At 54.5% G+C, this 27,156-nt stretch overlaps 1 protein-coding gene across 3 annotated transcripts in view; it reads right to left on the reverse strand.

Moving 5' to 3' along the window:
* Window positions 1-479: 479 nt before the first annotated feature.
* The window catches only part of PADI4 (peptidyl arginine deiminase 4), a 32,893-nt gene continuing 6,216 nt past the window's right edge, over window positions 480-27,156 (reverse strand). The window contains exons 2-16 of one of the 3 annotated variants that reach the window (XM_019461536.2): window positions 22,178-22,358; window positions 19,995-20,061; window positions 18,357-18,424; window positions 16,777-16,894; window positions 15,490-15,615; window positions 13,850-14,028; window positions 13,589-13,692; window positions 12,562-12,673; window positions 11,091-11,198; window positions 5,753-5,907; window positions 4,874-5,012; window positions 4,548-4,650; window positions 3,655-3,722; window positions 2,919-3,059; window positions 480-1,071 (exon numbers count right to left, since the gene is read on the reverse strand). In XM_019461536.2, the coding sequence (XP_019317081.1) occupies window positions 838-1,071; window positions 2,919-3,059; window positions 3,655-3,722; window positions 4,548-4,650; window positions 4,874-5,012; window positions 5,753-5,907; window positions 11,091-11,198; window positions 12,562-12,673; window positions 13,589-13,692; window positions 13,850-14,028; window positions 15,490-15,615; window positions 16,777-16,894; window positions 18,357-18,424; window positions 19,995-20,061; window positions 22,178-22,358 (1,903 nt within the window). In that variant the 3' untranslated portion in view covers window positions 480-837. Of the gene's footprint in view, window positions 1,072-2,619; window positions 2,745-2,918; window positions 3,060-3,654; window positions 3,723-4,547; window positions 4,651-4,873; window positions 5,013-5,752; window positions 5,908-11,090; window positions 11,199-12,561; window positions 12,674-13,588; window positions 13,693-13,849; window positions 14,029-15,489; window positions 15,616-16,776; window positions 16,895-18,356; window positions 18,425-19,994; window positions 20,062-22,177; window positions 22,359-27,156 lie in introns of those variants that run through there. The other 2 variants (XM_053898908.1, XM_019461537.2) reach the window with 2 other exon arrangements.

A 27,156-nucleotide genomic window follows, 5' to 3' on the forward strand; every position in this document is an offset into this window, starting at 1 on the left:
TCACGTGGGCTTCCCTGGTCCTTCGCAGAGGTTCTCACCCCCCAAGGGTGGCCGGGGGACTCTCCCCTGCACCTGTCTTGGTGCCAAGGTCTGCTTCAGCCACCTGCTTGTCCCTCGGTCCTTCTGCAGCCCCAGCAATGCAGCCAAACATTTCCCTTCCGTCTGCTGAGGTGGGTGGCAGCTCCAGGCTGCTCTAAGGTTTGGGGACAACCTCATACGGGACTCCCCCTTGTGCACGGTCCCCTTTCTGGTCCACAGAAAACACGTGCATTTTTGCCCCAGCCATTCTGGAGGGGGAGCAGCTGACTCTTGTCAGAGGAGCACATTTTGACCCGGGTTTTTTAGGGGTCCCTTTCCGCATAGTCTGAGGGAAGAGGCTTCGGACGCCCTCCTCTTCCACCGTCACACGTCCGCCACGAGCACATGAAAACTCTGCCGTTTTCTTAGTATCTCGGACGCTAAGGAGCCAAGATCTGGCCTTAATTTTTATTTATTTTATTATGATTTTTAAGCTCATTCATTTATTTTTGAGAGACAGAGAGTTGGGGAAGGGCAGAGCGAAAGGGAGAGAGAATCCCAAACAGGCCCTGTGCTGTCAGCTCAGAGCCCGATGGGAGGCTCAAACTCCTGAACCGCGAGACGACGGCCCCACAGGGCACAGCGGAAGGAAGCAAGCCGCTGCCTTGGAAGGCGGCCACGCCCAGGGGGCCAAAATGTCCCTAAGAGTTCTTGCGATGCCACACTGCAGGGGATCAGAGTGTCTGGCCGGGAGCTTCGGAAGGAAAGGATGGGGTGGGGCGATGGGCTCAGGGCACAGGATGGGGTGGGGGGATGGGCTCAGGGCACCATGTGCCACCACTTGAAGGAGAAGGGCCGCCGGCGCACGTTGGTGCCACAGTGCACCTCCCCGTGCCGCAGGTGGTACGCGTAGAAGTCATCGATGAAGGTGCAGTGGAGGCCCAGCGGCTCCAACAGGGACCGCACCTTCTCCTCCAGGCAGCAGCGGTCGTCGATGATGGGCCCGAAGGGCTTGGGGATGCCCAGGTGCTTCCCCAGCACCAACATGTTCACCTGCAAAGACGCGGGGTCCCCGGGTCAGGGGCGCCGGCGTGCAGCCCTCATCACCCTCCGAGGGGCCCCCTTTTCTTCTGACCTTCAGCAACAGCAGCCCCACTTCGCAGAGGGGGAAACTGAGGCCCAGGCAGGTCAAGCGGGCTGCCTGGTCCAGGCCTCATACCCAAGTCTGGCAGACTCCGGGACCCATGCTCTCGCCCCCCTGCCACCTTCTGGAAAACTCTCTGCGACTCAAGGGCCAGCTCAAATGCCACCCGCTTTGGGAAGCCGCCCGCGAGTCCCTGAACTGCGGCACTCGGTGCTCCCCCTCTGTGCTCCCACAGCGGCCGGCATGGCGCCTGGCATAACGAAGGCACTTGGGAAGTACCTGTTGAACGGACGCACAAATGACCACCTTTTTGGTAGCGCTCTCCGGATATGGAAGTTTATGGAAATGACTATTCCCTCCACTATCTTGGGAGGTGAGAAAGGACAAAGGTGTTGACTCCAGGCCAACAGAGGTTCGACTCCCAGCCCTGTTACTCAATAGCTGTGTGACCTTAGGCAAGTCACTTTCCCTCTCTGAGACGCAGCAGCAAAAGGAGCCCAAACACACTGCCGCTGCCGTGACAATCAGACGTCAGGCTCACGGGGCACCGTGCTGGCACGCAGCAGGTGCAGAGTCGGTCTCCAGGGCTCAGGAGTCGTGGAAAGGCATCTCACTCTCTGCCACCACTCAGACACAGCCCGTGCTGGGGGGTCTCGCCCTCTGAGTTTCTCTGCCTGTTCCACACCCACGCCCTCCCCGCTCCCACCGTGGGCTCCCGGGGGGCGGGGGGGAATCACGACTCTTGCTCGGGGCCTCGAACAGCGAAGGCACCCACGGTCGCCGGTCTCACTTCATTTGCGATGCCTCACCCCCCCCTCCCCCCGGCTGGTGGCATCCACCCTCTTTCCTGCCTGGGGAACCTGGCTGGACTGACAGGCAGAAACAAATGCTCGGGGCCAAGGGCTTTTATTCAAGGTGCCCCTTCCTGCCTTGTTGGTTTAGCCACGGAACCTCTTCTTCTAAATAAAATCTTCTGTAGCACCTCAATGCCTAAGACGGAAAAAAATCCCAACCGCTGCCTTGGAACCCCAGGGACCTGGGGAAACCAGTCTGACGTCCACTGTGCCGGGACTGGCCCAGCCCCAGCAGGACAGGGTAGCTGAGGGCCCCAGCTGGGCTTTCTTCCCGGCCCTCGGGTATCCTTTGGAGAGACAGAGGAAGGGCACGGGGATGGTAGAAGTGCCGTGGATGGCTTTAAGACGGTCTTGGGGTGGGCGAGGAGGGGGTCACAGTTAAAAGTTCTTGACCAGGGTGGGATCCCCCCCCCCCCGAGTTCACCCGTCAGAGGAGTGAATCCGCCCAGCCCAGGCAGTGCTAGCCTCACGGCCTGCCCGGACCACCCAGTCTGAAATGGTGCCCCCGGCTTTTCCCCTTCCCAATGGTACTTGAAACGGAGAGCTCAAGGGCACACCTACACCGTCCCCCCGCCCCCCTGCCCCCGCCGGGAAATCCGTAGCCGGCAGTGCCTCGGGGGTCAGCGTGTGGGCTCTGCAGCCAGACCCCTGGTTCGAATTCCAGCTCTAAATCCCATGTCGCCAGCTGTGTGTCCTTGTGCGGGAGGCCCGACCTCTCTGTGCCTCATCTGTGAAGCGGGAGCCCCACACCGTCATGGCTGTGAGCCGCCCAGAGCCGCCCTGGGGGCGGCACGCGGCCACGCCAGCCCCGAGCAGACAGCCAAGCCCCCTGGACCCACACCCGGGGGTCCTGACTTGAGGCCACTGGCAAAGGCGAGCCCAACCAAAGCCCCCCTCCTCACCATGTTTGGGAAATAGGCTTCGGCCTTGAGTCTCCCTTGGAGGTCATCCTGGAGCTTGAAGAGCTGGGGGATGTCCACGATATCCCGCTCGGTCAGGCCCAGCTCCCGCTTTAACACCTCCCGGTTCCAGTCAATGCATTTCTAGGGGGGCGGGGAGGGGGCCGACTCAGGCAGGGGTGGGGCGGGCAACGAGGGGGTGGGGGGTGGTGAGGGGGCGGTGGGCACGGTGGGGTGGGGAGTGAAGGAGGGGTGGGGACCGCCGCGGAGGAGGACAGTCTGGGGCTGAGGCCTGGCCAAGGGAAGGACTAGGGACGAGGTCGGGGAGGCAGTGACGGGCCCCTCCTTTTCTTCCCTCCTTTCCTGCTCTGCTCCGCTCAGTCCCTCTGCCTCCTGCTTCTGCTTGTGCGTCCCTGTCTTTCCGGTCACTCTAGCACTTGGCCTCTCTCCTGCCTCTGTCCCTGTTTCCGAGAGCTCCCCCCGTCTTTCTCTGGCTCCAGCTTTCCCGATTTTGCTTCCCTTCTTTTCCATGCATCACTCGTGTGTGTTCCTGCAGTGGTGACTGAAGTCTCTCTCTCTGTCCCACACACATTGACCCGAATCCCGGAGCCACCTGCCACCAAGCCTACGGGCAGCTGGTGGAAGGCTCCGCCCTTGTGCCTCTGATGGTAGGGAAGGTGGTGGGGGCGGGAGGTTAGGTCTGCCCGGACTGTGGCGTCTCCGGCACCCAGGCTGGTACCTGCACGTACGAATTATCTTCTCTCAATTTCTCGTTGGACAGAACGTCCTTTATTTTCTGTTTTTTTTCTGGCACGGAGAAAAAGAAAAAAAACAAAAGCAGGTGAACTCGGAGGTCAATTTCCGTCCTCCTGGTGGGCACGGTGGGGACTCAGTTTTCCCATCTATAAAATGGGGGCGGCTAGAATTCCTAACAGGTAGGTTTGTTGTGCGCAGCCGGGAGGCACGTGCCTTAACAAACGTATTTTCTCAGCGCGAGTTCTCCTTAAAGGTGTGGCTCTCACCCCCTTAAATTGTCTCCAAAAAATTCCCATCCAGCGAACGGCAAACAGAGGTCTAACCGTTGCCTGATGCAACACGACATTCTACGGAGACGACGTAAAAACTCTCAGCCGTGACTTACTGACCTCTGACACCAGCCCCTATCTGTGGACTTTGAGATTACCTCCAGCCAGACTGAACTTTCATGCGGGTCCTCAAACACATTTCACTCTCTCTTGCCTCTGAGCCTTCGCATTGACGGTTCCCTCTGTCTGAGCTACCTCTCTTCCTCTCATCCCGCCACCCCACTGGGTGAACTCCTGCTCATTCGTCATGCTCCTGCCTGCTCTTTGCCTCCTCCAGGAAGCCTCCCTCGGACTCCTCCCAGATACCCTCCAGCCCCTGTGCTGCGGCTGTTTTCCTGACTCGCTTCCCCAGGACTGCGGGCCGTCGCAGCAGCAGCAGGGAGCTCGTCTGCCCTGTTCACACAGCACCCCTGGCCCGGAGCACAATGTCTGGCGCACAGCGGGTGCTCAGAGGACAGGTGTTCTAGGTGCCCCCACCTGGCAACAGGAGGCCACGCGAAGGCAGAGAAAGGACCCCGGGTGGAAACGCAAGGCACAGCCAACTTACTCTTGACCCCTTCAAATAGCAGAGCCTCGCCGTGGCCCTCCTCCAGCTGCTCCTGGAACAGCCTGTAACAGGACCTGGGGCTGGCGAGAAGCAGCCGGAAGCCCTGGAGGCATGAAACGCTGGGGTCAGAGGTCAGCTTTGCCCCTGGGGCTCCCAGAAGGGCGGGCTTGGACCCAGGCTGGCCCCCTCCTGGGGTTGAGGGAAAGCTAGTCCCGCACGTGAGGCCAGGCCCCCTCCCCCATCCCAGGCAGAGCGAGCGCTGAGCAAAACCTGGGAGCCCAGGGCGGAGGTGTGTGCCTTCCTCCAGGCAGCCCCCCACATTGCACCTTGTGCACCGGGACGAAGCTCAGGAACTCGTCCACGTGGCCCACAAACAGCCAGTCGGAGTAGAGCTTCACGGGCGCCTGCACCTGCTGGGCGCTGAGGAAGTCCTGCAAGGCCTGGTGCATCTCCTCGCTCTCGTTGCTGCCGACACAGGATGAAGGGGGCGTCATGGGGGGCGGGGGGCAACAGGGAGATCTCCGACGGCCTGGAGGCTGGGCAAAGGGGTCGGGGGTCTTCTTCAGCTAGGGAAGGGATTCAGAAGCCTGGACGCCTTTAACTGTCTCCTCAAACACCGGGGGACTTTACGAATTGCCATCCCGGTTGTGTTGGGGGAAACTGAGGCACCGAGTCAGTACGGCAAATAAGACCAGAGCTTAGCCTCGGGAAGCAAAACCCACTGGCTCAGCCCAGATGCTGGCGTTGTGGGTAAACATGGCTCACAGCTCCGTGGAGAGCCGGGCCCGTCTGAGCGGATGATCTCTGATTAGCTGTGTGGCCTTGGGGACATTCCTTCACCTCTCTGGGCTTCAGTTTTCTCCTCGCTCTGGCCTCCACGGTCCTTCCTGATCTAGCCCTTTGCTCTCTCTCAATGTGCTCTAGCCCCTCTGGCCTTCTTGAACACACCCAGTTCAGTTCTGCCTCAGGGCCTTGGCACATGCTCTTTCGGCTGCCAGGAGCCCTCTGTCCCAGATCTCCACGCAGCCATGTCCTTACTGTCGTCAGGCCTTCGCTCACGAGCTGCCTTCTCAGCGAGGCCTTCCCCGATGACCCCCACAGTTCCCAAGTCCCTGGAGTCTGTCGAGGCCCTGGGGTCGGAAGCAAGTAGGGAGGGCTTCCACTGTGGCCCTGGGGCCACCCCTCTCCGCCCCTCCCCTCCTCACCTGGGGTAGCAGCTGCTGCCAATGAGGATCCTGCCCAGAGGGTATTTCTTCCTCCCAACCTTGACCGGGGGGCTCACTTCCAGATTTCCAAAGGAGTCGAGGTCAGAAACCTCTCCTGTTTGGGGCCCTCGAGTCACGTAGCCAAAATCCGGACCCTGGGATGGGAGAAGCATGTACCAAGCGTTAGAGAACACGGTCCCCGCGTGAGGAGAGGGCGGGAGCCGAGTCACGGGAAGGATTCGGGAACGGTCAGCGGCCGGTACAGCCCAGGCACCGCTGTCGCTTGTAGGACATGCAGAAGGGGTGCCAAACCAGCTGGTTAAGAAAAGGGACCGGCGTTTGTCGAGTGCCTCATACGCGCCCGCTGCTTTTGCAAACCTTAACTCGACCGTAACAACGGATCTGCGAAGTATCATTTTTGCCCTCATTCTGCAGAGAAGAAACGCAGCTCAGAGCGGCGTGTGGCTTCATCAGGTGCCACGGCCCGTCGGTGGAGGGACGCAGATTCGAGCTGTCTCTACAGCAAGCCCTCTTGCACCACGCCACCCTGCCTCCTGACCTCGGGCTGGAGCGGGCCTTGCCGAATGGCCGCGACGTCCCCGCGTGGGTCTCTGCGGGAACAATCTCCTGCCCCGCGCGAGTTCGCTGTGGCTGCTGTAACACATCTAGCGGCTTAAAACAACACGCGTTTATCCTCTGTCGGCTCTGGGGGTCAGAGGTCTGAAACCGGTCTCACCAGGCTAATGTCAAGGTGTGGCAGGGCCAGTTCCTTCCAGAGGCTCTGAGGGGAGAACCTGTCTCCTTGCCCCTTTCGGCCTCCAGTAGCCGCCGTGGCTGGTGGGCTCTCCCCCCAGCTTCAAGGCGCATTGCTACATCCTCCGCCTCCAACATCAAGGGCCTTCTCCCACTCCGTCCTCCCTCTTCCAAGGAGCACCACGATGGCACAGAGCCCGCCAGATAACTCAGGGGCACCTCCCCCATCCCAGAGTCCCTAACTTCATCACATCTGCAAAGTGCCTTTTGCCACAAGATAGCATCAGGTCCTGGGGATTCGCACGGGGCCGTGTTCGAGGACCGCCATTCTGTCTACTGCACTAGCCCTAGCTTTTTACAAATCGACAGAGCTTCACTGGGGCCACCGACTCCCTGCAGGTAGATTCCAAATGGTGAGCTTCCGTGCATTTCTCTGGGAAGAGGAGTCCTCTCAAGGAGGTCTATGACGCTCACAGTTTAAAAGCCATCATTCCTGGGGCATCTGGGTGGCTCAGTTGGTTAAGTGCCTGACTCTTAATCTCTAGCTCAGGTCACGATCTCCTGGTTCGGGAGCTCGAGCCCCATGTCAGGCTCTGCACTGACAGCACGGAGCCTGCTTGAGATTCTCTCTTTCCCTCTCTTTCTGCTCCTCCCCCGCGCACATGCACCCTCTCCCTCTCTCTCCCCCTCTCTCTCAAAAATAAACAAACGTAAAAAAAGGAGCCCGCAACAACTCCCCAGTTTCCCAGAGCTTAAACAAACAGCCCCCGCGTCATCCCCATCACCTCTCTGACAGCCAGCCTCTCCTTCCTCGCTCGCTTCTTCCCCGCGCCCCCACCCGCCCCAAATCAATATGCCTTTTATCGCATCTTTAAAATATGCCAAGTAGGTCTGAAAAATTATCTGGCATCTTGCAGTTTCTGTAGCTGGACAACTTAGTCCTTATTCATCAGCCTGCCGAACCGTTCCTTTTTTCAGAAACCTCGCCACCATCCCCAGATTTCCTGACGTCCTTATTTTTAACGCTTGTGGCCTGCTGAATCAAAAGCAGCTGAGTTTCGATACAAGTTCAATGTCATTTCCTTCAAGAATGAACTCATCTTTCTGGGCCTGAGATACCGAACAAGCAAACGCCTGGCCTCATCCGAACCCTGCGGGGTGTGTTTTTTTTCACCCGAGAGATTTTGGATCTCGACGAGAGCGCCATTCTCCCGAACGATGACGTCGGTGGAGGAGCGAGCGGGCACGGGCCTCATCTTGTAACGGAAGCCCAGCGTGACGCCCTTGACCGTGTTCTGCACACGACTACAGATGGTGCGAACGGTAGCCAGCTCTCCAGTTTTCCACCATGCGTCAACTCAGAGCTCTTCGTTTTCCTTCCAGGGAGACTGAGCTCTACACTGCTGTGGTTGAAGTCCCTCCGCAGGGTTCCTCTGGGGCCCTTCGCAAATAACAGTGCCTCTCCTCAGAGTGATGGCGACATCTTCAGGAATGTTGACGGTCTCATTGCTGAGAAAGGCCTTCGTTCTCCCGCCAGATGGGGCCAAGAGCTCCCACCCTTCCTCTTGCCCACTCTGCTTCACCCCTTCTGGCCTCTTCACGCTTCCCTGAACATGCCAGGTGTGCTCGTGCCTCAGGACCTTTGCGCTGGCTGTTTCTTCTGCCTAGAACTCTCTTCACCCAGACACCCACATAGCCGACTCTTTCACCTCTTTTGAGTTTTTGTGCGTGTGTCTGCTTCTCAGAGGCCCTACCTGACCATCCTGTTTAAAATTGCAGTGTAATCTTCCCACTACTCTGGCGCCTGGGAGCCTCTCGATTCTGTTTTTTTTTTTTTTTTTCACCTATAGCACTAGGTCCCACCTCCCAACATACAATATAATTTATTTATTGTTGTGCTTAGCTTATCGTCTGTCTTTCCGGGCTAGAATGTCACCTCCATGAGGGTGGGGGCCACTGCAGCGCTCACTGATATACTCCAAGAGCCCAGAACAAGGCTGGGTATGGAGAATGGGCTCAAAGAATGTCTGATGAATGAATGATAAACTCATACAAGTCATTGCCTTGGCCGTTGCCATGAGAGGGTCTCCGTGTCACAGACTGCAGGTTTGGATTTCTTTCTTCTTTATTGATTTTAGAGAGAGAGCAAGGGTAAGCAGGGGAGAGGCAGAGAGAGAGGGCGCGCGAGAGAATCCCAAGCAGGCTCCCCACTGCCAGCACACAGCCTGATTGATGTGGGACTCGAACTCATGAATCACAAGATCATGACCCGAGCTGAAATCAAAGAGTCCGACGCTTAACAGACTGAGCCGCCCCGGTGTCCCGTGGGTCAAGGCTTGGATTTCTGAAGGCCAGTGAAGGCGTGCCCAAGGTCTGCAGAAGTACCCCCCCACCCCCACCCCCAGGGAGTGGGATGGGCAGGGGAAGCTCACACGTGTGACCCCAGCTGATCCGGCTTCTAGCACAGACTTAGAAACATGTGGCCCGCTTAACTCTCCTCTAGTCTTTTTCTGGTTCATCAAAGACCCGGAGTGTGCAAATCTATCGTCAAAACCAGCCGATCTCCCCCTTTAACAGCCAGAGAGCCCATCTGGGCTTCCCGCTTGCTCTCGTTCATACCGAGCTGGCTTTAGTAACATTATTTGCTTTAATCCTATTTACTTTCACGGTTGCCTTTCTATTTACAGTAAGCGCTGCTGGTCTCCCACGGATGGGTGTCCAAAATTTACTGACGTTGTCTTTTGGGAAGAACACCCACCGCATGTGGAGCTGCGTGCTAACGGGCCTGTGCACAGTGATGGGCACCCCGGCCTCAGGCTCCGCCCTCCTGCTGCTGCCGGTCTAGCCGGGAAACAGACAATAAAACGGAAGTAACAGACAATAAAACGGAAGTAACGAGTCAGTGATTTGTAACAAAACACTCCGGAAGAAACCAACAAGGTGAAACCAACAAGAATGCGAGGGGTTGGGGCGGGAGTCCTGCAGGGTCAGGGATGGCCTCACTGAGGAGGGCACTGAAGCGAGACCCAGCTGGACGTGTGAAGCGGAACAGCATTATAGGCAGAGGGAACAGCATATGCAAACGAGGTGGGTACAAGTTGGGTGCATTTGAAGAACAGGAAGGAGGCCGGTGAGGTTAGAGCTGGCTGGGGGACAGGGAGAGTGGCTCGGGATGGGTCTGGAAAAGCAGAGGGGGTTGTCGCCTGGTGACAAGTTTGACTTTTATCCCAATTCTTTTCCTGAGTGATGGGAGTCGGAATACCGCAGATGTGCTTGCCTAAGAAAACATCGCGGCCCCTCGTCCGAGGCCGGGTGTGGGAAAGGATGAGGACACCCGTGCTGAGGCGTCTGTCTGCCCAACAGGACTCTGGAGATGTCGCTTGTGGCATCAGAGAATCTGACCTTTGTCACACTCAGATTACCAAAGTGAGAGGCCCCTGAGCAGAGCAGAGCAGGGCTGAAAACAGACGGAGGGACGAAGGTCCCAGGGGCAGCTGGCTCATCTGTCCCCAGGGTCCTGAAACAGGATTAGCCTGATTCCACACAGACAGACACCGTGGACCCACAAAATCTCTGCATCAGCCCCACTCAGCCCAGGAGAGCGAGAGGGACTCAGACAAGGTGCTGAGTTGAACTCAGATTCCCTTTCAAAGCTTCCTGTGTGGGCAGAGCCGCTTCCCCTTCCCTGGGGCTCAGGGTGCTCCCCGGAAAGCCATTCATCAGAGCAAACCTTACACCCCACACTCCTTCCTCCATCCCTGGACACCTGGAATCAGCCTGGAATGCGGGCCTGGTGGCATGCTGGCCACAGAGCTCCCGGAGCCGGACCCGCCAGCCTCTCCTCTCTCTTTGTGTGACCTTGGAAAAGCTGCTTCACCTCTCTGAGCCTCAATTTCTCCATCTATATAATGGGCCTAGTGACAGCATCTAGATTGAAGGTTGTCGGACAAATGAAATGAGTCAGCGCACGTAAAGAATCTGGCACCTTGACCGACACAGAATACGGGCTTGATAAATGTAACTATCGTTATCATTATAAGTCTCTGCTGAGTTTACTCAAACCTGCCAGGCTAGTCCGGCATGATTCACCAATATGTCACCCCTACCCCCACCCCCAAACACACACACGGTCACATCTAGGAAATGACCACCCTGATCCCCAAACCCACCCCACACCCCAGATGGAACACCCCCCGAGGCCGGACCCCACCCAAAAGACAGATCCTCTAGCCGGACACCAGGGAAGGTGCCAGTCCTGGCTCCACCCCCCCACCTTGCCACAAGAGCATCTTCAGAGGACCAAGGATGCCCAAGCCTGACCTACGTCCTTGGCAGGGTTATTCTGAGGACAGGCTGAGCTCATGGCTGGAAAGAGCTTTGGGAAAGGAAGGGCCAGATCTCGTCTCGGCAATGACAAAAATAACACGGTCCACCTGCGTTGATGGCGGCTCAAGCAGGAGCTGCATCTACGGAGCGGGTGTGCTCAGCCACGGGGGCTGGCGGGGGAGGGGAGGGGGGGACGGGCAGTGAGGAGGGAGACCTGGGGCAAGGGGGTTTCAGCACTGCCGGCCCCCCCAGCACGTACCAGCATGCACTTGATGGGGAACTCCTTCAAGCCTCTGTTCCTTGGAGAGTCAAAGACCACGGGCAGTGTCTTGTGCGGGGCTTGGATGTAGCCGACCTCTATCTCGTCCTGTGTGTGGAGCGAGCGAAAGGAAGGCTGAAACGCGTGCTCTCTGGGTTGTGACACCCAGTGCAGGGATCGGGGGGGTGGGGGTGGGCGCAGAACCATCCGTCCCCCTCCCACGCCGTGGTCAAGGGCAAATTCCACCCCAGAGAAGGGGCTCTGAGGAAGCGGAGTTTATTATCCTGTGTTTGCCCCAACAAGTTCACCCCCACTCCTGGTGAGTGCTGGGACCGAGTGCTGCAGGTGCCGGGGACCCGGTGAGCGAGCCTCAGACCCTGCCCTCAGGAAGCCGGGCACCTCGCACCCAGTGTGAGGTGCTGGGCGGGGAGGTGAGGGTCTGTGGGGACACCCAGGAGGGGCTCCTGATGCTCTGCTAAGCTGAGGCCTGAGGTGGGAGCACGAGATCCCGTCCCCCAAAAGGGGGCAGGTCGGACCCAGCCTCGCCCGTGGGGCAGAAGCAGAAAGGGCTTGGCAATGAACCCAAGTCCTGCCCGCGTTCTGGCGGACGGATGAGACTACTTTTAGGCTGAACCCCCCGGAATTACCACTCCTGTAGGTCAAAAATGTGCCATCAGCAATTTCGTGCCGTTCGATCCGACTCAACACGGAACGACGCAAGAGGAAGGGAGGGTTTATGCGTGGGGTTGGGAGAGGGATGGGGAAATTGGGGGAGGGGAAGCTTTCAAGCCAGGATGGTGCGAGCATGACCCGGACGTGGGGGATGGGGACGGGGAGGACAGTGGTGAGGGGCCGCGGCAAGAGCAAAGGCACTGAGGCCAGAGCAGGGCGACCAACCGGCATGGCAGGGCAAGGAGCCTGAGAAAGCAAGGGAAGGGCAAGGAGGTTCGGTCCAGCCCGCCGGCTGCCCACAGCCACTGCCCCGTGCCACGCTGGGTGCAGAGCTGAGTGAGACTCAGTCCCTGAGCTCAGGGAGCTCACGGCATGAGCAGGGAGCCTGGCACAGAAGCGGAATGGAGATACGGTGCGGCCGACAGGCTGGCACCAGGTAAGGGGCGGCCAGGCTGGGAGGCCAGGCTGGCGACTGCGTCCAGAAACCTGGCTTGGAGGGAGGGCCACTGGGGTGACCCGCTGAGCTCCAGCCCCCTGAGCTTCGCGTCATTTCCAGACGCCATCTGAGTTTTTGGGCAGGCAGGTGGTTTTCATCTTGGTGAGCACGGCAGTTTAATCGCTGGCCTGGGCCCCCGTACGCGGGGACTCTCAGGGGCTCCTCACTTCCTGCCCCTCTGAGGGACGGTGGCCAGTGAGCCGCCGGGCCCAGCCCCAGGAGCCTGGGTCCCCCAGTGTCGCTTGACCCTCAGGAGCACCCACCCCGCGTGTCCCAGCTCCCCCGGCCCACAGGGCCGCACACCTGCATCCACCGGTCCCCCACACTCTGCTCCCTGCTGCACACGGTCAGCTGGCACTTGGCTTCCTGGGTCAGTGCAGTCACGGACTTAAGGAAGTCCTCATTTTCAAGCATCCTAGAAGGAGCAGAAAAGAAGCCCCTCAGGGCTCTGGATTCAGCAGCCGGTGGCCTTGGCCTGGCTCTGAGGGGGCAAGCTGGGCCCCCGGAGGGTCCCCAGGGGTGGAGCAGGAGCTCGGGCCCGGATGGAGTTGGGGACGGGCACAGTGGCTGCTGGGGAGATGCCTGGGGCCTGGACGGACATGCCCGGCTCGCCGGGTCTCCCTGCTCCTAGCAAACATCTCACTGAACTCTTGCAACAATCCCTGAGAGGAGCCAACAGGTACCCCCTTCCCTTGAGGAGACGCCAGAATGAGGAGGTCAAGGCCCAAGGTCATGCCATCCGGGGGCGAGCACCCAATCTGAACCCAGGCCTCGCTGGCTTCCAGCCCGCGTCCTGCCCACCAGGTTACTCCCTCACCCCTTCTGCCTGGAAACGAGTGGAAGAGGAGAGGGGAGGGTCCCCTGAGACCCCAGGATGCTTAACAGGTGCGCTCAGATGGCAGGGTGGATGCTGGGGGGGGGACCCAGAGCAGCTTGTTAGCTTGTTAAAAGGCAGACGGGCCCCATCCCCAGACCCAAGACCCCGCGGTTCTGGGGTTGGCCCGGAATGTGCATTTGAAACGGTTTCTGGTTCGGCAGAAGGTCCGCAGGGCGCACTCTCAGCAGCCCGGGAAGCCTGGCTCACCGACTGAGGGTTTTCATCTGCCGGGCCTAGCGAATTCTACAGTCCTTCAGGAGAGAAAGCCGCACTCGGCGTGCATTAGGGCAGGACAGCGAGGACAAAACAGACTGGCCGGGAGCCCTCCGCACGCTGCGATAAGGGGCATTTCCCCCCATTGGCACAGCGGAGATGCGGGGGGGCCTGCGGCCAGAACCCAGGGCCCCTCCTGGCGTACCTGTGCCCCGCCCGCTGGCACGCCAGAGCCCTCACCTGCACACGTACACCTCCTCAGGGGGCTGAGTGTTGGGGGTCATGATCCAGGGGGCCACACGGAAGACCACACTGTCTTGGAAAACCAGGGTCTTGGGGAGCTCCTGCGAGGCGTGGGTAGGGGAAGGGCTATTGCAGCAGCCAATGCCAGAGACCCGCTTCCTCCCAGAGGCTGTGTGAGCCTCCTCCCCGGCTGGGCTCTGCACCCCCACCCCCCGCCTGGCGACTCAGCTTCCCCCTTGGACTGCCATCTTGGCCTACCGGGTTGGATGTGTCCAGCAGGGAGACGGTGAGGGAAATGAGCCCCGGGAAGTTGGCGTCTGGGAAAGCGAGGCCCTCCACATAGAAGTCTGTGCTGTGCTGGCCCCCCGGGAGTTCCAGGGGGTGACAGGGCTGCTTTGGCCCCAGGACCTCCCTGTACCTGGAGATCTGATTGCCTCCTAGAAGAGAGAAGGGAGGCCCAGGTCTGCTTCTCCCCGGTGCTGCGATGCCTTCTCGGGGCCACCGCTGCCATGAAGACATGTCACAGCCACTCAGAGAAAGAAACCTAAAGTGTCAGCTGGGACATCGCCCCCTGGCTGGGGCTCCAGGGATGGAGTGACCGGGGTGGGGATCCCTGAGCCATTCCCGAACATATACATACAGGTCCACTATACATTATGGTTCGTTCGCTCATTCATTCATTCATTCATTCATTCCTGAGCCCCAGCTCTCGGCTGACACTGGGGGAGACCAGGGAGGTGGTCACAGTCTCCTGGGTGAGTGAGGAGGAGCAGAGACGGTCAAAATCACAGATGGTAGTAAGTGCTGTGATGGGGGGGAACCCCAGAGGGCCAGGGAAGGCTTCCTGGAGGAGGTGACGCCTCAGCAGAGGCAAAGAATTGGTTTGTCACCAAGTCAACGTCAGTCTGATCACCTTGATCTAGAACGGAAGCAAGTCAGATCAAGCTGTGCCTCTGCCGAGAGCCCTCAGATGGCCTCGGCCGCCTCCCTCAGACTAGAAGGCAGAGTCATTCCCCGCCTACCTGAGCCGGCCCTTCCCCTTCCTTCTCCACCCTCATCTGGCACGTTAACCCCGAGTCCTGCACTCCAGCCTCACTGGCCTCCCTGCCTTCCTCAAGCCCACAGGCACCATCCTGCCTCACTCGGGGCCTTTGCTCCTGCGGTTCCCTCTGCCTGGAGTGCCCTTCCCCTGAGCGTCTGTGTGGCTGTTCCCGCCCCTGCTGCTCGAGTGACACCTTACAGAGGAAGCGTTCCCCAACCTCCTCTCCTCACACCCCCCAGACCCTACCCCTCATCTACACCCCCTTCCTGGTTGCGTTCTTCTGCACAGCCCTCAGACACTAGCTGCTTCACTTACTTATTTTATACATTGTCTCTCAACCCACCAAGAGGAAAGCGACCTGGGGGCAGAGGCATTTTCAGGTGCTTTGCTCCGGGCCCCGTGCCTCAAACAAGCCCGGCGCCCAGGAGCAGGTGCGAGCTGCTGCGAAGCTAATGCTGTCTTTGGTCGGGAGGATGCTGGAGGACAAAGTCTGATGCCGTCAGCTTGGGCTCGACGGTCCCCGTAAACCAGAGTCCTCTGTGTGCGTGCGTGTGTGCACGCGTGTGTGCACACAAAGAGGGGAGGAGACAGACACAAACACAGCAGGCCTCGGAGGGGGGGCTACTTCCTCAGTGCTCGCCAGCACCAGACATCATGTGAGTGTTTGTCTGCACATCATCTGTGTGTCCTTTCTAGAAGGTAGCGGCATGGACGTCCACCTTGCTCACTGCTGCATCCTTGGCCCTAAGAACGTGCTCCCTAATAGGGGCTCAGGAATTAGTCGTCAAAGGGGGGTGTGAAGGGGCTGTCCCGGGGCGGGGAGGGGACACGAAGGTGACAGCCAAGGGTGACTCACGGCTGGCTTGGAACACCCTGACTTTGTCCATCTCCGACTTGGCCACATGGAGAAGCAGCTGGTGCCTGGCGAAGAAGTCCCTGGGGGTGTTCGTGTTCAGGGTCACCAGGGACATGTCCTGTAGGTCTGGACCGAGAAGGGAGGGGCCTGAGACGCAGGCCCCTGAGACCGTCTCCTCCCCCGCTGCTCCCCTCAAGCCCCCCTCTACCTGGTCGCCTGGTTTCCTTTTCCTTACGCTCTTTCCAGAATTTAAATGATGATTTTCATTTTGGAATGAAAGCTAATTAAGTTTTTGGTCTTCTCCCGCGACAGTGAGCTTAGCATACAAGCTCCGTGAAGCAGGGGCCACAGCTATCTTGTTTAAAAATTTTTTTTTAATGTTGGGGCGCCTGGGTGGCTCAGTCGGTTGAGCGTCCGACTTCGGCTCAGGTCATGATCTCACGGTCCGTGAGTTCGAGCCCCGCATTGGGCTCTGTGCCGACAGCTCAGAGCCTGGAGCCTGCTTCGGATTCTGGGTCTCCTCCTGTCTCTGCCCCTCCCCTGCTCATGCTCTGTGTCTGTCTCTCAATAATAAAGAAACGTGAAGATGCGTCTGTTTCTGTGCTCTCCTAGCCGCTCCCTCGGAAGGCCACCCCCTTAGTGCCCTCCTCCCACCCCAGCCACCTCAGAGGGGTGCCAGCAGAGACCCCGTGCCCACCCCCATGCTTGTGTCCTGGTGTTGGGATGTCTGGGTTCAGATCCTGAACCTGTGACTTACTGGCTGTGTGACCTTAAGCAAACTGCTTAACTTCCCCATCTGTAAAATGGGGTGAGGACAGCATGTACCTCCAAGCCTCAAACTGAAGGATGAAACGAGTTAATGATTCTGAAGTGGTCACAGAGGCGTCCAGAGGGCGGCAGGGGCCCGGGGCTGCTCTGACATGAGTTTGGGGGCGGTAGGCTTTCATTCTGAATAATTTCAGGTCCCAGGTTTGACCCAAGAGCAGAAATTTGGGTTGGGCAGCGGACCGGAGCATGGGGCCCGGAGGAGGCACGGGGAGACGCAGCACTGGTCCCAGGTGCTCTCTGGCTGCTGTGTGACCGTGGGTGCGTGGCCTGCCCTCTCAGGACCCCTGTCCGCTCCTTTTATACAATGGACAAGCTAACAAGAACGTGCTTCCAATAACCCATTTCTGAGGGCTGTTCCAAAGCTTAGGCTGCGTAGACAGAAGGGCTTGACACACAGACAAAGCTCTATTTCCATTAGCTCTCTGGGCAGGGGGGACGCTGGGGGGTGGGGGTCCTTACCTTGGTTGTCAAGCACCCTATCATCCCTGCAGTCTATGGTGGAAGATTTGGGGTTGTCCTTGTCGCAGTTCACCAGCAGGATGGCACCTTGCCCGCGGGGGCCCCAGGTCCAGGCCCTCTGTGGACGCCCAGCAGAGACGGGGCACGTTTAGAAAACCTGTGTGTGTCCCTCCACCTCGTGGGGGAAGCAGAGCCACCTTCCCCCAGCACCCCGATAGGCTTGTGCAGTTTCCACATCTCGCTCCCACATCAGGTCAATTCTTTAGTCCCAAGAGGGGATTTTTCCTGCTCCAAAAATCCTAAACAAATTCCCCCCAAATGCAATGCATCCACCTATGGAAAGGAGCCCAAGAGGGGCGCCTGGGTGGCTCAGTCGGTTAAGCGTCTGACTCTTGACTTTGGCTCAGGGCATGATCTCACGGTTCGTGGGTTCAAGCCCTGCATGGGGCCCTGCACTGACAGCGTGGAAGCCTGCTTGGGATTCTCTCTCTCCCTCTCTCTCTGCCCCTCCCCTGCTCTCTCTCTCTCTCTCTCAAAATAAATAAACTTTAAAAAAGGAGCCCAAGACAGTAAAATTGATTTCAATGGCTCTAAGAAACTGTCTGATTGGCAAACCAAACTGAGCTAAATATTTGTGTCAAGATTCGAATGTAAATGGTTACTCTTACGTGAACTCTTTTTTTTTTTTAAATATGAAATGTGTTGTCCAATTGCTTTCCATACAACACCCAGTGCTCACCCCAACAGGTGCCCTCCTCGATGCCCATCGTGAACTCTTTACTCCTTCACCAAAGTGTGGGTACTATTCTTAGCAGCTCGTTGCTGCCTGTCCAAAGATGAAAGCCAGTTAAGCAGCCCCTCCCGGGAGGGACCTACTGGCGATGACGTCTTCTGTTTGCAGGTGTCCCACCCCCAGGGAGTGACTGGGTTGGGATGGGACAGAAGCCACGAGTCCGCTGCTCAGATGGTAATTCTTCCCTCTGCCTTTGGCTGACCCCACAGAGGGATCTTCATCTTTGGACAGGTCCTATCCTTCTAAAGGGCCCACCAGCATTAAATCGGGCAGGCAGCTTTGGGATTTCAGTTGCTTCCTGAGGTTCGTCCTCTGCAGACCCCAGTTAGGACAGCCTGTGTGCCTCGCTCGGGCTTTCAGCATCACTTTCCCCACCCCCACTTGGCTCCTTTCCTCTCCTCCCCCCTGCCAGTCCTTCCTTTCTCTATTCATCACTCCCCACCAGCAGCACCATGGGAATCTCTCCCACCAGCCCAGAAAGCCCCCGGTGGGAGGGTTTTTTTTGTTTTTTTGTTTTTGCCAGAGTTAAGAACTGCCTGCATTAACTGGATGACTCTGTCGTTTCCAGTTTGTAGGACAACACATGCTCTGAACGCACAACGGGTGAACATCTAGCTTTGCAAAAGAGACGGGGAACATATGCATCAAAATGGACATGGGGATTGTAGTTTTCTTCTCTCCCTGGTTCTTGTTAAAGGGACAGGCGGCCATTCGTGCCATCACCAGCAGGGGGCGCCAGAGGAGAACCCAACGGAGTCAGGGCGCAGCTCCAGAGGCTTGAGCCTACCTGGCCTTTCCGGGCTCCGGCAGGCTTCACTTTGCCAGTGCGGGTGATGTCCGCGCTCAAGGAGACTTCTGCAATCCCACCAAGAGGAGAGGGTTGGTGAAGGGACAAGGTCAAGGCACTCAGCCTGGCCCGGGGGGCGGGGGGTGGGGTGATAATCCTTTCCCCGGGAGATTGTCTGCACTGCATGGCTTCAGAGGAGACACAAGTTCAAAGACGCCCCCATGTCCCCCAGGAAGACGTCTGACTGCAATTCAGACAGCAAAGCTGGAGCTTCTGACCGCACGCACTTTCCTTTGCAGGGGAACTTGTCACAGCTGCGATGCTACCCAGACCCTACACGTCTAGCCACCTTCAGGGGTTCAGAAAGAATTCCCAGCCACCCCCAATGGGATGCTTGGTGCAAAGACACCTCGCCGGGCTCCCAGAGACCTCTGGCCTCAACTCCAGTCCCCAGTGACCTTGGGGTGGGGGACCCAGCCTCACCAGGCTCTTCTTTATGTGCATTATGACTGTGCTGGGGACAAATCATGGCCCCAGACATACCCCTCTCTGTGCAAATGCCAAGTCCGAGAAAGCATATACCGGTTTCTAAATCCCTCCCACCCTCTCATCAGCACGTGTGGTCACATATGCAAGGTGTTACATAGAGTATATGTAATGACCTTGTGAGCTCCCAGTGTGAAGTTGACCTGGATGACCTTTTAAACACATCCACGGCCATGTGGTCGTCGGGTCAGAGCAGCATAGAGTTGACTGCTCCGCATTTCCCGGCTCCTTCACTAACCGGCTGCAGCAACTTAGGCAGCTCTGTCCGCCTCTTGTGCCTCAGTTTCCTCATCTGTCAAATGGGCTATAACAGTACCAATTTCACTGGATTGTTATGTGGTTTAAATGTAAAGTCTTAGCACAGCGCCCGGTATAAAATAATTGCTATGTCGTTCATATTATTAAAATGCATACTCAGGAAATAAGTGTGTATCAATGCATGAAATTGATTTGTTAATGAATGAAACCCATTAATGAAATGAAACGTGACGTTTTCACATGCCGTTCATATATTTAATGCGCGTTTAAATGGCAACAACAATCTTACAAAATTATCGTTTATGATGAGGTCAAGTTAGAAAATATACTTTATTTAAAGAAGAATATTAAATAAATATGAGTCTAGGCAGATCATCGGTACGGCAGAATGGCAAAGACGGGAGGTAAGTCGTGGCATTTGGGGAACATTGGTCTATCTATTATTGTATAAGACTGTCATCATCTGCTTTTCTTATAAATATTTGAAGTATCAAAAGGTATAGAGGCTCATATATGGAAAATATATGTAGCACTTCCTAAGTTGAGAAAATATTAACGTGTGATTGCACACTCTGTAAATGCCTTCCCTCCCCTACCCCTCGGTGAATTTCTTTATGGTTCACTGATGGGGGAGGGGATATTTATGAACCACCAGATGCACGACTAGCCAGAAATTGTCCCTTTTTTCTGCTCAGTCTAAAGTAAGATCCAGTGTGTAGTTTCTCCCGGAGAGATGCCTTGCAAGGGTGGGGTGTGTGTGTGTGTGTGTGTGTGTGTGTGTGTGTGTGTGTGGAGGGGGGGCAGTGGGACCCCAAGATCCTGGTGGTCACTTACCGACACCAGTGACATAGAGCAGGGCTTGGATCGGGCTGGTCTTCGATCCATAGTATGAAATCTGGACCTAAAAGGTAGACCAAACCATGAATGTCTTCTCTTAGTCATTCAACAAACACTAACTAGACCCCTGCTCTGTGCCAGCTCAGGGTGGGATGTTGCAGAGACCAGGATGAACAAGAAGGGATCCCAGCCTGTAAGGAGCACCCCAACTGATGGGAGCAGAGGGGGCAGCAAAGTACTCAGATGACCACAATGCTTAGAAGTGGGCCCTATGGCGGGGGGGGGGGGGTGGCGCCTGGGGGGCTCAGTCGGTCAAGCGACCGACTTCAGCGCAGGTCATGATTTCGCAGTTGGTGGCTTCCAGCCCGGCATTGGGCTCTGTGCTAATGGCTCAGAGCCGGAGCCTGCTTCAGATTCGGTGTCTCCCCCTCTCTCTGCCCCTCCCCTGCTCTCGCTCTCGCTCTCCTCTCTGAAAAATGGATAAACCTTAAAAAAAAATTGTTTTTAAAAGAAGTGGGCCCTATGGGATCCCAGAAATGGAAGGGCTGAGCCTGCGGAGGCCATATTGGGCGGGGGGGGGGGGGGGGGCGGAGCGTCAAGATTGACACTTTTGAGCAAAATGGCAGAGGGTTTGCTCCCCAAAGCAAACCCACAGAGCTGTGACCCCAAGAAGCAGTGCTCTGAGGGGATGGACTGAGGTGTTTGGGTCTGTCCTGTAGATAGTGGGGCTCCAGGGAGGGGTCACAGCCGCCATCACCTCGCGTCTAGACTGGGGCATCAGCCTCCAGTCTACTGCCTGGATCCAATCTACTCTGGACGCTGCAGCCAGTGGGGACTTTCCAAGACAAATGCAGACTTGTTACTCCCTGGATGACAGGTTGTCACTGGCTTCCTGTTGCCCTCAGAAAATGAGGTGCCTGATGCCGAGACCTCTGACGCTGGCTCCCTCTCTCCCCCGCTTTCCTCCTCACCCTCTTTTCTTGCCATGCATATCTTCCTCAGTTTCCCCAACACACGCCTGACCATCTCCTCATCTAGAGTGTGCACACAGGCCGCGTGTCCCGTGTAGAGTTCCCACTCTGCTTTCCCTCTCTTAGGCGGGTCATTTCTACCATCCGTCAGCTTGCCACTTCTTCCAGGAAGTTTTCCCTGATTGCACCCTCACCGACCTACTTTAGGGCCCAGACTCTCTGCTCCGACGGCAGGCAACAACTCTCCATCCCAAGGGGAAGACCGCTTGGCCTGTCCTTCTGGAAACAAGTGCTCATTAGCCCAGATCTCTTGGGGAACCCCGGAGGCTCCTCCTGAGCTCATCTACGGTTAAAGGGGCGTGCAATGGGTTGAACGGCCGTCCCCACAAAGATACGTCTTGGAACTTGCGAACGTGACCTTATTTGGAGAAAAGGTCTTTGCAGAGGTAATTAAGTGAAGGGTCTTGAAAGGAGATCCACGTGGATTATCCAGGGAGCTCTTAAATCCAGTGACAAGCGTCCTTCTCAAGAGTGAGGCAGAGGGAGATTTGACAGCCTGAGGAGGGGGGGACGAGACCACGGAGGCAGGGACTGGAGTGACAGGGCCACAGGTCTAGGAAGCCGGAGGAAGCAAAGAACGGGGTCTCCCCTAGAGCCTCCGGCGGGAGGGCAGCTGTACGGACACCTTGATTTTGGACTTCTGTCCTCCAGAGGGAATAGATTTCCGTTGACTTGAGCTGATATAGTGTGCGGTCATTGGTTCAGCAGCCACAGGACACGAGTGGGCACGGATCAGAGCTTCCTAGGGCTGCCTGGCCGTGGCCTCCCAGCACACGCTCCCGTTCCCAATTGCTTACCTGTGTTTGATCTAGCTTGTAAGCCCCGTGCGGTCTGCAGCCTCACCTATCTTAATCCCTTCTGTGTCTCCAGTGCCCGGCAGTGCCTGGCATGTAGTAGGTGAACAGTAAACATTTGCTGAACGGACGGATCGAATAAATACCCTGGCCTCCGCAACCCCCTGACACCCGTACGTTGTGAGGCTGCCGTGGCCGCGACGGTCGTCATAGATACCCAGGGAGGAGGAGGATAGAGACCCCTGCCGGGGGGGGTGGGGGCTGGGGTCAATGCGGGACAGCCTGTGAGTAGCAGACCTGATGCCACTGGCTGGCCTCCTCCCACACGTCCCACCCCCGCCCCTGCCACACTCACCTTTTGGTCGCCTGTGCTGCTGCTGGCATCTCTCACCCTCAGGCTCACCTCCAGCCTCGGGTCCAGGGACCACTTGGAGGAGCCCTTGGGTTTCTTCTTGGCTGGAGGGCCGTGGGCAACGTCCACGATCACTCCTGGGGAGGCACTGATGCTGAAGGACGTGCAGCCCGTGGGGGCAGAGCTGTGGAAGAGACCGTTGGGGAGGACAGGGGGGTACAGTGAGGCGGGCCTGGGTCACCACTGATGCCCCAGCATTCTCCCTTTCCCCCAACAGGCGTAAACACCAGATGGCAGCCAGTCGGCCCTGACCACGGGGCAGGGCGGTGGCGGGGGTGGTGGGCACCGTGAGCTTGCCGGGAGGTGGTGAGAAACAGAAAAGCCCCTGAGCTGAAGGGCTTACACTTGAACTAGGAGAATCGCAGAGGGACGTGCCCACCAAAGGCACACACACGGATGTGTGCGCACAGCAGACGGCGTGCCCAGGGGTTTACACCACGCAAGCGCGCACACGTGGGATTGTGCGTAAACGATCACACGGACTCCTGCTTCTGGAATACGGCCGACCGGTACTCGGAAGGACCTTCCTCTTAGGAAACAACCGGATCACGATTGAAATATGCTTTGTAGAGCATCGCTGAGACCTTGAGACATAAGGGAGATCTCCAAGGACTCCCTTCTCTGTGTGCACGTGCACACACATACACACCACGTGCTTAAATCGAGGAACACCTAAACCGAGGAGAAGATGTGAAAGGTATCCAGAAAGAAAAGTCAGATCATCTACAAAGGAATAACTATTAGATTGAAAGCCGGCTTCCCAGTAGCAACAATAAAGTCAGGAGGACAGTTGAATAACAGCTTCAAAGCATTTTGAAGAAATAACTGTTAATGTAGAATTGTGTGCCCCACAAAATTATATTTGATTTATTATTTTTTTTACATTTCTTTAATGTTTATTTATTTCTGAGAGAGAGAGAAACAGGGTGCAAGCTGGGGAGGGGCAGAGAGAGAGGGAGACACAGAATCCGAAGCAGGCTCCAGGCTCTGAGCTTTCAGCACAGAGCCTGATATGGGGCTCAAACCCATGAACCTTGAGATCGTGACCTGAGCCGAAGTTAACTGACTGAGCCGCCCAAGCATCCCTATTTGTTTATTTGAGAGAGAGAGAGAGAGCAAGAGAGAGCATGAGCAGGGGAGAGGGGCAGAGGGGGAGAGAGAGAGAGGGGGGGAGAGAGAGAATCTCAAGCAGGCTCCAGGCTCAGTACAGAGCCTGAGGCAGGGTTTGATCCCACAACCTTGGGATCATACCTGAGCTGAAATCAAGAGTCAAATGCTCAACCCAGTGAGCCACCCAGGCACCCCTAGATGAAAAACACACTACTAGCAATAGAGAGGATCACAGCCTATTAATTTAAAGTTCAACTCACTTAGAACATATTCTAAAGTTATATGCGCCTAACAACATAGCCCCAATATACATATAAGGCAAAATTTGATAGAAATACAGGGATAAGCTGACAAACCCATCATCATAGTTAAAAACTTCAAGTCTTTCTCAGTTAACAATGGATTAAGCAGACAAAAAATTAGTAACATGATTAACAAGCTTGATTTGGTAGACATACCTAAAATTCTTTGCTCCACAACTAGTGAATATACATTTTCCGAAACAAAGCACACATGGAACACCAAAAAAACATTAATCGCATCATTGGCCATCAAAATAAGTGCAACAAATATTAAAGGATAGGTCACATACAGGGTAGGTAGCATATTCTTTGATCAGAACATAACTAGGTTAGGAGTCACTAACATAAAGTCCATTGTTAAGAGTCCCACACATTTGAGGGGTGCCTGGGTGGCTCAGTCAGTTAAGCTTCCTACTTTGACTCAGGTCATGATCTCACAGTTTGTGGGATCGAGCCCCGCGTCGGGCTCTGTACTGGCAGCTCAGAGCCTGGAGCCTGCTTCAGATTCTGTGTCTCCCTCTCTCTCTGCCCCGCCCCTGCTCATACTCTGTCTCTCTCGCTCTCAAAAATAAATAAAATATTTAAAAACTTACCAAAAAAGTCCCATACATATGAAAATTTAAAAACCAGACTTCTAGATAACTTACAAGTCAAAGGACAATTAACAGAAATTCAATAATAATACTTACAGCAACAGTTAACATACTATATTTCAAAACTTTTGGGGGAACTGAAGGTGTTGCTTTGTGCCTTACAGGCCTATATCTCCAAAAAGAAGAGAAAAGCTAATAAGTAAGTATTTAGAAAAATAAAGTAGAATGTAATTTCCCAAAATAAAGAAAATAAAGATGGTGGAAATCTGAAATATAAAACACGTAAATCAACAAAGCCAAAATAGACTAAAACAACCGATAAACCTCTGGCAAGATTGATCAAGGAGAAAAAAAATTTTGAAAACTAAGAAAGAAACATCACGACAGGAAAAACAAATTATTTTGTAGATAGTTAATAAAAGGTAACAAAAACTTCATGGCATGATTATCTGAAGCCTCCCCCAAACATTTTAAAATTTAAATTCAAAATAAATACAAAGAATGTAATAAGATAGTGAGGCAGAGAGGAAAAATTCAGTTGCATTTCTGGATACCAGCAATAAATAGTTAGAAAAAAATAATTTTAAAAAATAATTTTAAATAATTTCATGGAGAAAAACAAGCCTATTGAAAGCTTTAGAGAAGACCCAAATTAATAGAGAAAGAAGTACCACAAACATGGTTAGGAAGGCCTAATATCATTACTATTTGAATTTGCTCCAAATGAATTTATATATTCAATGGAATTGCAGGGCTTTTCATAGAACTTGACAAGTTGATTCCAAGATTTATGCAGAAAACCAAGGGGTTAAGATAATCAAAGTATTCCTCACAGACAAGAAGCAAAATGTGAGGAACTTGCTCTACCAGATATGAATTTACCAGAAAGCCAAGATGGCACTATAACGGCTCAGGCAGGGACAAATGACAGTTGTAACTTAAGAAAGATTCTACTTGACCTGTGACACAGTGGTCTTGCAGACAAGTGGGCAAGGTAAGATTTTGTAAGATTATGTAAGGTTGTGTAAATGGTGCTGGGACAATTGAATGCCCATATGGAAAATAGTTAAATGGGATGAATAATTCAGTTGATCCCATCCTCACACCATATACAGAGGATCCCATCCTCACACCATATACACCAAAAACAAGCTGCAGGGGGATTTAAGACTTACATATGAAAGGCAAAAATTTGAATTTTTTAAAAAATAGATATTGTTTTTTAGAGAAGTTTTAGGTTCACAGCAAAATTGAGAGGAAGGTACAGAAATTTCCCATATAGCTCCTGCTCCCTACCCCTACATACAGTCTCCCCCATTATCAACATCATCCACTGGAGTGGTACATTCATTGAAATTGATAGACCTCCGTTGATATATCATAATCACCCAAAGTCTACAGTTTACATTACATTTCACTCTTGGTGTTGTACATTCCATGGTCTTAAACAAACATATGCACAATGACATGTATACACCATGATGGTATCATACAGAGTAGTGTCGTTGCCCTAAAAATTCTCTGTGCTCTGACCATTCCTCCTTCCTCTCAACCCCTGGCAACCACTGAGTTTTTACTGCTGCCATAGTTTTCTCTTTTCCAGAATGTTACATAGTCGGGATCGCATAGTAGGCTTCTTTTAGATTGGCTTCTTTCTTAGTAACACGAATTTAAGTTTCCTCCATGTCTTTTCATGATTTGAGAGCTCACCTCTTTTTAGCACTGGATAATATTCCATTGTCTGGATGTACCATTGGTTTATCCATTCACCTACTGAAAGACTCCTTGGTTGCTTCCGAGTTCGGGCAATTATGAATAAAGCTCCTATAAACGTCTGTGTGCAAATTTTGTGTGGACATAAGTTTTCAACCCCTTTGGGTAAATACCAAGGAGCGCAGTTACTGGTCTGTATGGTTAAGAGTATGTTTAGTTTTGTAGGAAACCACCAAACTGTCTTCCAAAGTGGCTGTACCATTTTGCATTATCACCAGCAACGAAATGAGAGTTCCTGTCCTTCCACATCCTCTCCAGCATTTGGTGTTCTCCGTGTTCTGGATTTTGGCCATTCTAATGGAGTGGCATTAGTGGAGTGGCATCTCATGATTGCTTTATTTTTCATTTCCCCGATGACATATCATGTGGAGCATCTTTTCACACACTTACCTGCCATCTGTGTATCTTTTTTTTTGGCCAGGTGTCTGTTCAGATCTTTAGCCATTTTCAACCAGGTTGTTTGTTATTAAGAGTTCTTTGTATGTTTTGGATAACAATCCTTTACCAGATATATCTTTTGTAAATATTTTCTCCCAGCCTGTGGTTTGTCTTTCTATCCACTTGACAGTCTTTTTTAGAGCAGAACTTTTCCATTTTAATGAAGTCCAACGTGTCAATTTTTTCTTTCCTGGATTATGCCCTTGGGGTTGTGTCTAAAAAGCCATTGCCAAACCCAAATTCATCTAGATTTTCTCTTATGTTACCTTCTGAGAATTTTATAGTTCTCTGTTTTACATTTAGGTCTATGGCCTGTTCTGAGTTAATTTTTGTGAACGATATAAGGTCTGTGTCTAGATTCCTTTTTTGGAGGTGGATGTCCAGTCGTTGTACCATTTGTTGAAAACACTACCTTTTTTCCCCTGTTGTGTTGCTTTTGCTTTTTTGCCAAAGGTCAGTTGAGGTATTTATGTGGGTCCATTTCTGGGCTCTCTATTCTGTTCCATTTATTTATTTCTCTGTTCCTTTGCCAATACCACACTGACTTGATTACTGTAGCTTTATAAGAAGACTTTATAATATAGTGTCAGTCCTCCAACTTTATTCTTCTCCTTTAATACTCTGTTGGCTATTCTGATTTTTTTTTTTACCTCTTCATATCAACTTTAGAATCAGTTTGTTGATACCCACAAAATGGGATTGCATT

Source organism: Panthera pardus, unplaced genomic scaffold, assembly GCF_024362965.1.
Source record: "Panthera pardus isolate Hobbes unplaced genomic scaffold, ASM2436296v1 HiC_scaffold_11, whole genome shotgun sequence".
NCBI classification, from domain to species: Eukaryota; Metazoa; Chordata; class Mammalia; order Carnivora; family Felidae; genus Panthera; species Panthera pardus.